The sequence below is a fragment of the Vipera berus genome, assembly GCF_964194415.1.
Source record: "Vipera berus genome assembly, chromosome: 2".
NCBI classification, from domain to species: domain Eukaryota; kingdom Metazoa; phylum Chordata; class Lepidosauria; order Squamata; family Viperidae; genus Vipera; species Vipera berus.
Window position 1 is genome coordinate 60,211,980 of NC_138203.1, and position 11,958 is coordinate 60,223,937.

The window sequence follows — 11,958 nt, forward strand, 5'->3', positions numbered from 1 at the left end:
CCCAGCCTAGTCTACAGATTAGACTAGATTTCTGCCTACAGCCTAGAGTAGTGTTTCTCAACCTTGACAACTTGAAGATGTGTACACTTCAACTCCCAGAATTCCATGGCCAGCCATACTGGTTGGATAATTCTGGGAATTAAAGTTCAGACATCTTCAACCTGCCAAGTTTGAGAAACACTGGCCTAGAGAGTTTGTGGTGGCTTCTCATCCAAGGAGCAACTCATTTATTTTTTCCCAAAGTCTGCAGCCACCTCCTCTGACATTTAGATCTATAAATTACATTAACTGACAATACTTCCTTTAACAGAAGTAATATTAAATCTCTAAATACAAGATTTGGGAAAAGGGGGAAAATGAGATATGTGGTATAGAAGAAGAAGTGAGAGAACCTGGGAGCAGAGTTAAAAGAGGGGATCAGCCTAGAATCCCTATGTAGCGACAAGTGAATTAAGTCCAACCTCCCTTGAATTCCGTTGACCCTTATTTAGCTCCAAGCAGATGCTAACCATTAGCTGAGAAGATTTCTGTGCATAGGCATGATTAGCAATAAATCAGTTTAATTGGACCTTCATATGTGGATTTGATCTTTCATGCCTGATCTGAGGGTATTTCAGAACTCTGGAAGTGAATTCTGACTTAATTGGACTCAAGCAGTTTACAATTCATCTTCACAAAGCTAAGACTAACATTTCTTTCAGGTATACACACCAAATAATTTTCTGGCAACCTAAAGGTTTCTTTTTTGGATCAGCTGCATAAAATAATAGCCTAAGAAGAAATATATTAATTAAATTTAGGTGGATTAATCATCTCCCTAGTGTCATATCAGGAATTCTTTATTGATGGTTTGGGAGAAAATAAAGAGAAAGCATTACTTGAGGATTCCAGATCGGGTCTCAACGATGGAAGCGTTAATACACCCCAATATGTTTAACATGGGAAACATTATAAGATATAAAGACCTACTAACAGACACGGGGAAGCTGAAAACCAAACAACAATTAGAGGAACAAGGAATAAAGATGGATTAGTATATGAGAACGCAAATACAATCTAGATAAGAAAAAGATGCTAAAATAGATGGTTTTAATTTGGGGAGAACAGAGTTAGATGAAATACTTACGGGAACTGAAGAAAAATGGATAAAAAAATGTATAGCTACTTATTATATAGGGAATTAGAGGAGGAGCAAGTTAAGGAGTCAATGATAAAATGGTCAAGAAATTTTGGATATACGATTGAATAAGATAGATGGCAGCAATTGTGGGAAAGAAACTATAAACTGACAATGGCGACAGCGTATAAAGAAATATATATAAGATGTTCTACAGATGGCATATGTCTCCAGAAAGACTAGCTAAAATGTTTAAGGACAGATCTATGAAATGTTGGAAATACCAGGCTCTTTCTATCATATGTGGTGGACGTGTGCAGAAGCTAAAACCTATTGGAATATAATCAGATATGGATAGAAAAGATGATACAACATATAGAACTAAGACCAGAAATATTCCTGTTGGGTATTTTAAAAGAGAAATATAGCAAAGAGAACACATATTTGATTATTCATATAAACCACTGCAGCTAGGATTGTGTTTGCATAAAACTGGAAGGCACTGAAAGCTCCTCCAGAAGAAGAGGTGGTCGGGAAAATAATGGAATGTGCAGAAATGAATAGATTAACAATGATAATTAAAGATAAGACAGAGTCAGAGTATTATGAAATTTTGGGAAAATTTTACGAGTGGGTGAAAAAGAGAATAGGCTTAAAAGACAGCTAACACTAATTTAGATGGAAGAAAAAGGAGGAGATAAGGAGGGAGACCCAGGCGACACAGTATTGCATAACGGAGGTAGTATAAAAATTTATAGAAGTATATACCGAGAAGGTCAGATTCATAGAAATATTGATGTAATAGAAAATTAACGTTATCATACCTAATATAGATATTGAAAATCTAAGGAGAGGAGCTGCTCGGACCTCACCCCTGAATTGTATCGGAAGAGGAATGGGAGGAAAGAAAGGAGAGGAGAGAGGGAAGAGAGTAGAGGAGGGGGAAGGAAGTAGGAAGGTTGGAGGAAAAGAGAAGTGGGGAAAAACGGGAGGGGATTGGTGAGGGATAGAGGAGAGGAGAGGAAGAAGAGGGAAGTAGGAAAGAAATGTTGTGATTCAGGGTCAGCCTGTGGGTTTGGCAGTTGGGTCGGACGACTCAGAGGAGGAGGGGGGTGTTGAAGACCTTGCTGGGGGTGTTGAAGATCTTGCTGATGAGAGCCCTCAGCCAGGCCCCTCCCACTTGGTCACCACGGAGACCCAGCTGTGTGAGCCTGACAGCGTGGATGAAGATGACCCACAGTTGGCCCTGTTCAAGGACGCCCGACGCAGGAGGCAGTCAATCAGGAGTAAACAGAGGAAGGCAATGGGGCACCTCGGAAGGAGGCAGAGACAGGCCACGCCCTGAACTGTATTTAAGGGGAATGTGTGGGAGGGCTGGTTTGCTGAAGGCAACCGCTTGGATAGTTCCTGTTTCTTAAAGCTCCTGTTTCTTGGTTTGTCTTGTTCCGTTTGTTTTTGTAGCAATAAATTTGGCAGGCGTAATTCCAGCCTCTTGCCTTCTTGTAAAAGGGGTTGTCCCTGCCTTTTCTGCAGGGCCGGTAGCAGGCTGGTACAGAACAAGAAAGGAGAAAGGGAGAAAGAAAGTAGAGAAGAGGAAAGAGAGAGAAGGAGGGTGGATACAGTGTAAGGGGAAATGGATGAGCAGCACCCAAACTTACGTGTATGTATTTATGTATTGCGGTATATGTGTTGATTTGTTTGTGGAAGAAATGGAAAAATAAATATGAAGATGAAGATAGATAGATAGATAGATAGATAGATAGATAGATAGATAGATAGATAGATAGATAGATAGATAGATAGTGATATGTGTCTGCTGTATCTTTGGAATTTCAGATCCCAAAGTCTTTGTTCATTTCAAACAAATGCAATTGTCTCTATATCTATAGCCACTTTTGCATTGTCTATATCTATCTCAACATTCCAGGAATCATGGAAGCCAAAAAAACCCAAAACCTTTTACTTTCTATAATGTCAATATTTACCTCTAAATGCTATGTATTTGTAGCAAGGTCACATTAAACAAATCTTGCAAAAAGCCATTTCTAGTTTGGAAAACTAACATCTGGAGAAGATAACCGAACAGTCCTCCTTGCTAGCAGCCCAGCTGCCAGAAGTCATCTCTTCATAAGCTATATTACCATTTGAACAATGGTATTTTGTCTCCCAACTTATTTCAGGGGGGAAAAAACATAATTTCTTACAGAGTTTTAAAATTGGAAACTGATGAAACATTGCTTATGATTCAACTCACTTCACAAAGAACAGCTGCTAACCATCCTAGGCAGTTTCTAAAAAAGAAATTAGAAAATAAAGAAAACAAGGCTCTTGGCTACTTTTGAACGGGAATTAAATATAGAAAACATGCTTTTCCTGCCCACAATTTCAGCAAATTGCAAATCTGAAAGATTCAATTTTTCATTAAAAATAAGAATCCTATCTGTCTATATCTAGAATACATTTTTTTTTCTTGATGATTACTTTGTCCTGAGGACATATCAGATGGTTACTTAGAATTGTGTGCAAATGCAATATTACAGCTTTCTCCAAATTTATATTTCCAGATTTGTAATGGTACAGCTCTATCATCTAAGATAACAAAGCATTTGCCTGAACAGGATAGGAAGGTAAGAGCTCACAAACTGAACTCATTAATAAAAATTCTGGAGCTCTTCTTCAAAACAGAAGATGAAGAATACGGAATCTTTCAAGTAACTATAATTCTAAAGAATATAATGGTGCTGTTCTAATCATCTGATTTAATATTTTATTGAAACATTGCTTCAGCTGAAAGATCATTGTCAGCCAGCAACTCTTCTCTCCCACTTCCCAAAATATGCATTTTTCTGTTCAAAACGAACAGTTCCAAACCTTTGAATCACCAGAAACATATGAAAAAATATCGTGTCCAAAACTAAATACTCAAACCAAACTTGGAGTACTAATTTATAATTATTACTTTCTCAGAAATTCAGCATTGGCAATCAAATAATGATCTCAAGTTGGACTTAGTACTGATAAGTTGCTAGTTGCAATGCAGTCTATGAAATGCACAGTGCAGTTTTTATATTCTGAAGTTTTAACTTGGCCTGAAATATAGTTATAGAACAAGATAGGCAACATGGTGTCCTCTGTATATTTTGATCCCAGTATCCTTGACCTTTGGCTGTGTTTGCTGAGAATGATGAAATTAGTTCAAAACTTATGGAGGATATCAGATAGTTTATGACAGTTTATGATAGTTTATTCTTTACCACAGGGAGAAACCCATGGTCTAAACCCTTTTTAAGGTAAAGGTAAAGGTTCCCCCGTACATGCGTGCTAGTCGTTTCTGACTCTAGGGGCTGGTGCTCATCTCCGTTTCAAAGCCGAAGAGCCAGCACTTGTCCGAGGACGTCTCCATGGTCATGTGGCCAGCATGACTAGATGCCAAAGGCACACGGAACGCTGTTACCTTCCCACCGTAGTGGTCCCTATTTTTCTACTTGCATTTTTACGTGCTTTCGAACTGCTAGGTTGGCAGAAGCTGGGACGAGTAACAGGCGCTCACTCTGTTACGCGGCACTCGGGATTCGACCCGCCAAACTGCTTGCGTAATTCAATGAAGCTATGAGCTATGCTGTGCAGGGCCACCCAAGATGGACAGATCATAGCAGAGAGTTCTGACAAAACGTGATCCACTGGAGAAGGAAATGGCAACCCACTCCAGTATCTTTGCCATGAAAACCCTATGGACAGTACCGAAAGGCAAAATGATATGACGCTGGAAGATAAGCCCCTCAGGTCAGAAGGCATCCAATATGCTACTGGGGAAGAGCAGAGGGCTAGTACTAGTAGCGCCAGAAAGAATGAAGCGACTGGGCCAAAGCCGAAAGGGCGCTCAGCTGTGGATGTATCTGGTGGTGAAAGGAAAGTCTGATGCTGTAAGGATTTTTTCTCCATAGGAACATGGAATGTAAGATCCATGAATCAAGGCAAGCTGGACGTGGTCAAACAAGAGATGACAAGACTGAACATCGACATCTTAGGAATCAGCAAACTAAAATGGACAGGAATGGGTGAATTTAATTCAGATGACCATCAGGTATACTACTGTGGGCAAGAATCCCTCAGAAGAAATGGAGAAGCCTTCATAATCAATAAAAGAGTAGGAAAAGCAATACTGGGATACAATCCCCAAAATGACAGAATGATCTCAGTTCGAATCCAAGGCAAACCATTCAATACAGTATCACAGTACTCCATGTCTATGCCCCAACCACCAATGCTGAAGAGGATGAAATTGACTGGTTCTATGAAGCCCTACAGCACCTTATAGAACTAACACCAAAAAATGATGTCCTTATCATCATGGGAGATTGGAATGCTAAAGTAGGAAGCCAAAAGATAACTGGAATAACAGGCAAGTTTGGCCTTGGAGTACAAAATGAAGCAGGGCACAGGCTGATAGAATTTTGTCAAGAGAATACGATGGTGATAGCAAACACTCTTTTCCAACAACCCAAGAGATGGCTCTACACATGGACATCACCAGACGGTCAACACAGAAATCAGATTGACTATGTGCTCTGCAGCCAAAGATGGAGAAGCTCTATACAGTCAGTAAAAACAAGACCAGGAGCTGACTGTGCCTCAGACCATGAGCTTCTCATTGCAAAGTTTAGGCTTAAACTGAAGAAAGTAGGGGAAAGCACTAGGCCACTCAGGTATGAATTAAATCATATCCCTGTTGAATATACAGTAGGGGTGACAAATAGATTTAAGGAATTAGATCTGATAGACAGAATGCCTGAAAAACTATGGACAGAGGTTCGCAACATTGTACAAGACGTAGCAACTAAAACCATCCCAAAGAAAAAGAAATGCAAGAAAGCAAAATGGCTGTCTGAGGAAGCTTTGCAAATAGCTGAGGAAAGGAGGGAAGCGAAAGGCAAGGGAGGAAAAAGAAAGATACGCCCAACTGAATGCAGAATTCCAGAGAATAGCTAGAAGAGATAAGAATGCCTTCTTAAATGAACAGTGCAAAGAAATAGAAGAAAACAATAGAATAGGGAGGACCAGAGATCTCTTCAAGAAAATTGGAGAGATGAAGGGAATGTTTCATGCAAAAATGGGCATAATAAAGGACCAAAATGGCAGGGACCTAACAGAGGCAGAAGAGATTAAGAAGAGGTGGCAAAATTACACAGAAGAACTATACAAGAATGAGCTTAACATCCCTGATAACCACGATGAGGTGGTCACTGATCTCGAGCCAGACATCCTAGAATGTGAAGTGAAGTGGGCCTTAAAAAAGCTGAGCAACAACAAAGCTAGTGGAGGTGACAGTATTCCAGCTGAGCTATTCAAAATCTTAAAAGACGATGCAGTAAAAGTGCTACACTCAATTTGTCAGCAAATTTGGAAAACTCAACAGTGGCCACAGGATTGGAAAAGATCAGGTTACATTCCAATTCCTAAGAAAGGCAGTGCCAAAGAATGTTCAAACTATCGCACCATTGCACTCATTTCACACGCTAGTAAAGTTATGCTTAAAATCCTACAAGCTAGACTCCAGCAATATGTGGATCGAGAATTACCAGAAGTACAGGCAGGATTTCGAAGAGGCAGAGGAACTAGAGATCAAATTGCCAACATACGCTGGATCATGGAGAAAGCTAGGGAGTTCCAGAAAAACATCTATTTCTGCTTCATTGACTATGCTAAAGCCTTTGATTGTGTGGATCACAACAAACTGTGGCAAGTTCTTAAAGAGATGGGAGTACCAGACCATCTTATTTGTCTCTTGAGAAACCTATATGCAGGTCAAGAAGCAACAGTGAGAACTGGACACAGAACCAATGATTGGTTCAAAGTTGGGAAAGGAGTCCGGCAAGGCTGTATACTGTCGCCCTGCCTATTTAACTTATATGCAGAGCACATCATGAGAAAGGCAGGGCTAGATGAATCAACAGTTGGAATTAAGATTGCCGGGAGAAATATTAACAACCTAAGATATGCAGATGATACCACTCTAATGGCAGAAAGTGAAGAAGAACTAAAGAGCCTCTTGTTGCGGGTGAAGAAGGAGAGTGCAAAAGTTGGGTTGAAACTTAACATTAAGAAAACCAAGATCATGGCATCCGGTCCTCTCAATTACTCGCAAATAGATGGGGGAAAAATGGAGGTAGTGACAGATTTTATTTTCCTGGGTTCCAAGATCACTGCAGATGGGGACTGTAGCCAAGAAATTAAAAGACACTTGCTCCTGGGGAGGAAAGCAATGGCAAATCTAGACAGCACACTAAAAAGCAGAGACATCACCCTGTCAACAAAAGTGCGTATAGTCAAGGCTATGGTCTTCCCAGTTGCAATGAATGGCAGTGAAAGTTGGACCATAAGAAAGGCTGAGCGCCAAAGAATTGAGGCCTTTGAACTATGGTGCTGGAGAAGACTCCTGCGAGTTCCTTGGACTGCAAGGCGATCAAACTGGTCAATCCTAGAGATCAACCCTGACTGTTCTTTAGAAGACAGATCCTGAAATTGAAACTCAAATACTTTGGCCACCTAATGAGAAGGAATGACTCACTGGAGAAGAGCCTAATGCTGGGAAAGATTGAGGGCAATAGAAGAAAGGGACGACAGAGAATGAGGTGGCTGGATGGAGTCACTGAAGCAGTAGGCGTCAGCTTAAATGGACTCCAGAAGATGGTAGAGGACAGGAAGGCCTGGAGGAACATTGTCCATAGGGTTGCGATGGGTTGGACATGACTCTGCAGCTAACAACAAATATATATATATATATATATATATATATATATATATATATATATATATATATATATATATATATATATATATATATATATATATATATATATATATATATATATATATATATATATATATATATATATATATATATATATATATATATATATATATATATATATATATATATATAATGTAAATTATTCAAATTGCTAATAAAGAATTTGGGAGGCTGAGATGATCATTTCGAACTTATGTTCTCATCAGTCAGTCATACCCTTTATCTGTGTGTGTCTGTGTGTCTGTGTATACACACACACAGGGAATCCCCAGCTTACAAAAAAGGAACAGAATTTCTATTCTTAAGCAAGGTTGTTCAGTGAGTGGCACCTGATTTTACAACATTTTTCCCCCCATGGTTGTTAAGCAATCACTGCAGTTGTTAAGTGAATCATGCAATCATTAAGCAAATTCACATTCCCCCATTGACTTTGCTTGTCAGAAGCTGGCTGGGAAAATTGTGAATAAATAACCCTCAGAATGCTACGTATATTTTCATTACAGTGTGTGTGTGTGGGGAGGGAAGGTTCAAATTACTTTTTTCTGTTTCAGTAACTTAAATGTGGTTTTCTTCCTATTTATTATCTGTTCCCTTCCATCCAGACAAATCATATGGAGAAAGCATAGATTAATATCTAGGAAGACTCCAAACAAGGAGGATTTCAATGTAGTGAAAAAATTTCAATTTGAACTAGATATAACTACCAATCAATATCACCTGTGAAATATGATTTGTGATTTGTACATCTTTGTCTAAGCAGTCACAATTTTCCTGTTTCTTTGTCTTCTCATTATATTGGGGAAAATCATATCATTTCCAATAGACCATTTATCTGGTTCTGTTATGAACAAGAATAATAGACTGATTTTTCAATCTGTAACATTCTTCCCAAATAGTAAAAACCAAAACCCACATTAAAATATATAGATGAAATATACATGAAATTCCAAGTCACATTTTAATTTTACCATCAAACTATATTAAATAAAAAAAACTGTTTTAGTGACAAAACAATGATTATGATTTTTTTTACAGAATAACACAGAAATGGCTTCTAGTCACAACTGCTACATTTGCATTGGAAATTTGCATTGGTAAATGCAAGACTGATTGGATTAGCTGAACATCTATTTTTTGTCTCACAAAACTTACATAAAGATGTTTTCTTCATTTACTTAAAAAATATTTGAAGATTACATGTTCACAGTACTCATTACATTAAGGAGTTATATTATAAAAGGTAAAGGTTCCCCCGCACATGCGTACTAGTCGATTCCAACTCTAGGGGCCGGTGCTCATCTCCGTTTCAAAGCCGAAGAACCAGCGCTTGTCCGAAGACGTCTCCGTGGTCATGTGGCCGGCATGACTAGACTCCAAAGGCGCACGGAACGCTGTTACCTTCCTACCGTAGTGGTCCCTATTTTTCTACTTGCATTTTTACGTGCTTTCGAACTGCTAGGTTGGCAGAAGCTGGGACGAATAACAGGCACTCACTCTGTTACGCGGCACTCAGGATTCGACCCACCAAACTGCCGACCTTCTGATCGACAAGCTCAGCGTCCTAACCCACTGAGCCACCGCGTCTCTAGTTATATTATACAGACTAGCATATTATAATGCCATATAATGTAAACCTATGCCACACAGCAGGCATAATAAAAGAAAAACAAATACAAAGAAAAACAAAAGTTGGTGCCTCAGCTTAAAATCCCCCCTTTTTCCCCCTAGAATGCCTTGATCGGTGTACTTCAACACAGCAAATGCTGAGCCTTCCTATTATCTGTGACTGTTTATCAGGCCTGGCAAAATAAACCACCACATTCTAACTTAAGCTCTGATTTCTTTATCTAACTAATCTCAGAATGTGTGAATAAATATTTGTGAAAGTGTTAACAGAAATCAATAACAGTGCAGTGCGGCCTGGATAGAATAAACTGCAGGATAGAGGAGGGACAGTCTCATCTCCTATGGCCAATGAACAGTAACCGTTGAGAAGGGCATTTTGTACATATATACAGCAGGTTGATCAGCCGTCGCCATGAGATTCTTTCCCTCTTTCTCCAGACTGCTTGCTGAATTACTAGGACATCACAGAACATTTATAGATATTTCTATTACCAAAGAGGAAGCCAGTCATATGATGCTAAAGTGTTCAGACCCATTCTTAAATCCTAAATGTTGACTGTAGATGGATGTCAGAAAGATTGGGTATGTGCAAGATGGGCTGAGGAAGACTCTGCTGGGGTCCTATAAGAGAAAGACTTCCACAGTTGCATTTTGGAATATAAGAAGTGAATTTCATGTAGTGCTTTAATCAGTGGCCATTTATACATTATTTCTCTAGCAAGTACACTTTTTCAATTGAACTGCATAAAAAAAAACCCACATCAGGATAGCACTTCTTTACACAACCCTCAACACAACTTGCAGAGGCAGCCAAACTTTTCCTGAATCAGTTGGTGAAGAACCAAAACTCAGTGCTCAAAATAGGCACTTAGAATTAAGCAGCCATCTCAAGTTTGCCCCTCCTATGAGTTAAGTGCATGAAATTCCACTAAAAAAAACCCCGACACCCTTTCTCTTTGGCTCTGTAAAAGCCACAGGACAAGAATCCTCCAAGTGCCCTCTCAGCAGACTTCACTTGCAGACATTTCCATTATAAAATGGAGGTTTATTCTTTTCAGTGATGCACGACAAGCTTTTTGTTTGCACAAAGTTATCATTCAGTTTCGGTGTGTTGCTGCTGCTGGATTTGCTTCGACTCTGATCTGGGGTGGGCTGGATAGGCAAAGACATGGCAACATTGTTCTTCACCAGGCAACCACACACCAGGCGAAAGAAGGCTCGGCGCATGTCTTTGCTTGCCAGAGTATAGATGACGGGGTTCATAGCTGAATTGAGGACCGCTAAAGCTATGAAGCCATCTTCTTGATACAAAATCGAGCACTCTTTCACTTTGCAGGCCACATCAATCAGCAACAAAATAAACAGGGGGGACCAGCAGGCAATGAAAACCCCAACAACAATCACAACAGTCCTCAGCAATGCCATGGACCTCTCTGAGTTGTTGTGATTGGTGACATTCCGACTGCTTGATTTCACCAAGATGTAAATGCGGGCATAGAGAATTACAATGGCCACTAGGATGGCTATGAAGATAATGGTGCAAAATGCCACATATTTCTTGGAGTATAGTGGTAAAATGGTGGAACAGTCTCTTAAATTGCCAATACAGTTCCAACCAAGGATGGGCAAAGCTCCCAGAGAAAGAGAGATAAGCCAGCACGTTCCGATAAGCAGGAAAACCCTGTACTTTTTATTTGCATCGTATGGCCTCATTTTGATCATGGTCAAATGCCGTTCGATGGCAATAGCCAACAAGCTGAATGTAGAAGCACCCAGCGCCACAAACATGCTGCCTTCCCGAATAAACCAGATCCTTGAAGACAAACTCAAGGTTTTGTTTCCTGACATCAAAATGTTCACTTTGTAAACTATTCCCGCCAACAGGTCACAGAGGGCCAGGTTGCCAATAAAAAAATACATGCGGTTGTGAAATCTGTTGTTCTTCCAGATGGCAATCAGCACCATTAGGTTCTCCAGGATGATAAAGCCACAGATAATGAGAAGTGCAATGATTGTCAGTTTTTTTTCTTTTCCACGGCTAAGCTTTCCAGTATAATTGTAATGAAGTACTATCACTGGGTCCATGGCTTCATTTTCCGGAAAGAAAAAGATACTAGGGGGTGCTGTGCTAACAATAGCCATGACTTAATTTGAAAGAGATGCACTTTAACATCAAGAAACTTTTGTTCCACAAGGGGGAGCCCACACCACACTCTTTAGAGTGCGGTTCTTTACCGATGTCTCCAAGTTGGATGCGTCTCAGCATCTTCAGGCTCTGGGGTCAGGACCTTTAAAAACAAGTAAAAGACAATGTTAGTCAATAGCCTTAACTTCCCAAATCTCATGTTGTAACAAAGTAGAAACAGGAAACTCTCACTTTAAATAGAGAACAATCAGATCCTCA

The 11,958-nt window shown here is 39.7% G+C and overlaps 1 protein-coding gene across 1 annotated transcript; it reads right to left on the reverse strand.

Moving 5' to 3' along the window:
- Window positions 1-10,565: 10,565 nt before the first annotated feature.
- S1PR3 (sphingosine-1-phosphate receptor 3) lies at window positions 10,566-11,696 on the reverse strand (the record flags this gene model as incomplete). Its single annotated transcript, XM_081315831.1, has 1 exon — window positions 10,566-11,696. One exon carries the CDS (start codon window positions 11,694-11,696, stop codon window positions 10,566-10,568), a length of 1,131 nt encoding a protein of 376 aa, XP_081171957.1.
- Window positions 11,697-11,958: the final 262 nt, after the last annotated feature.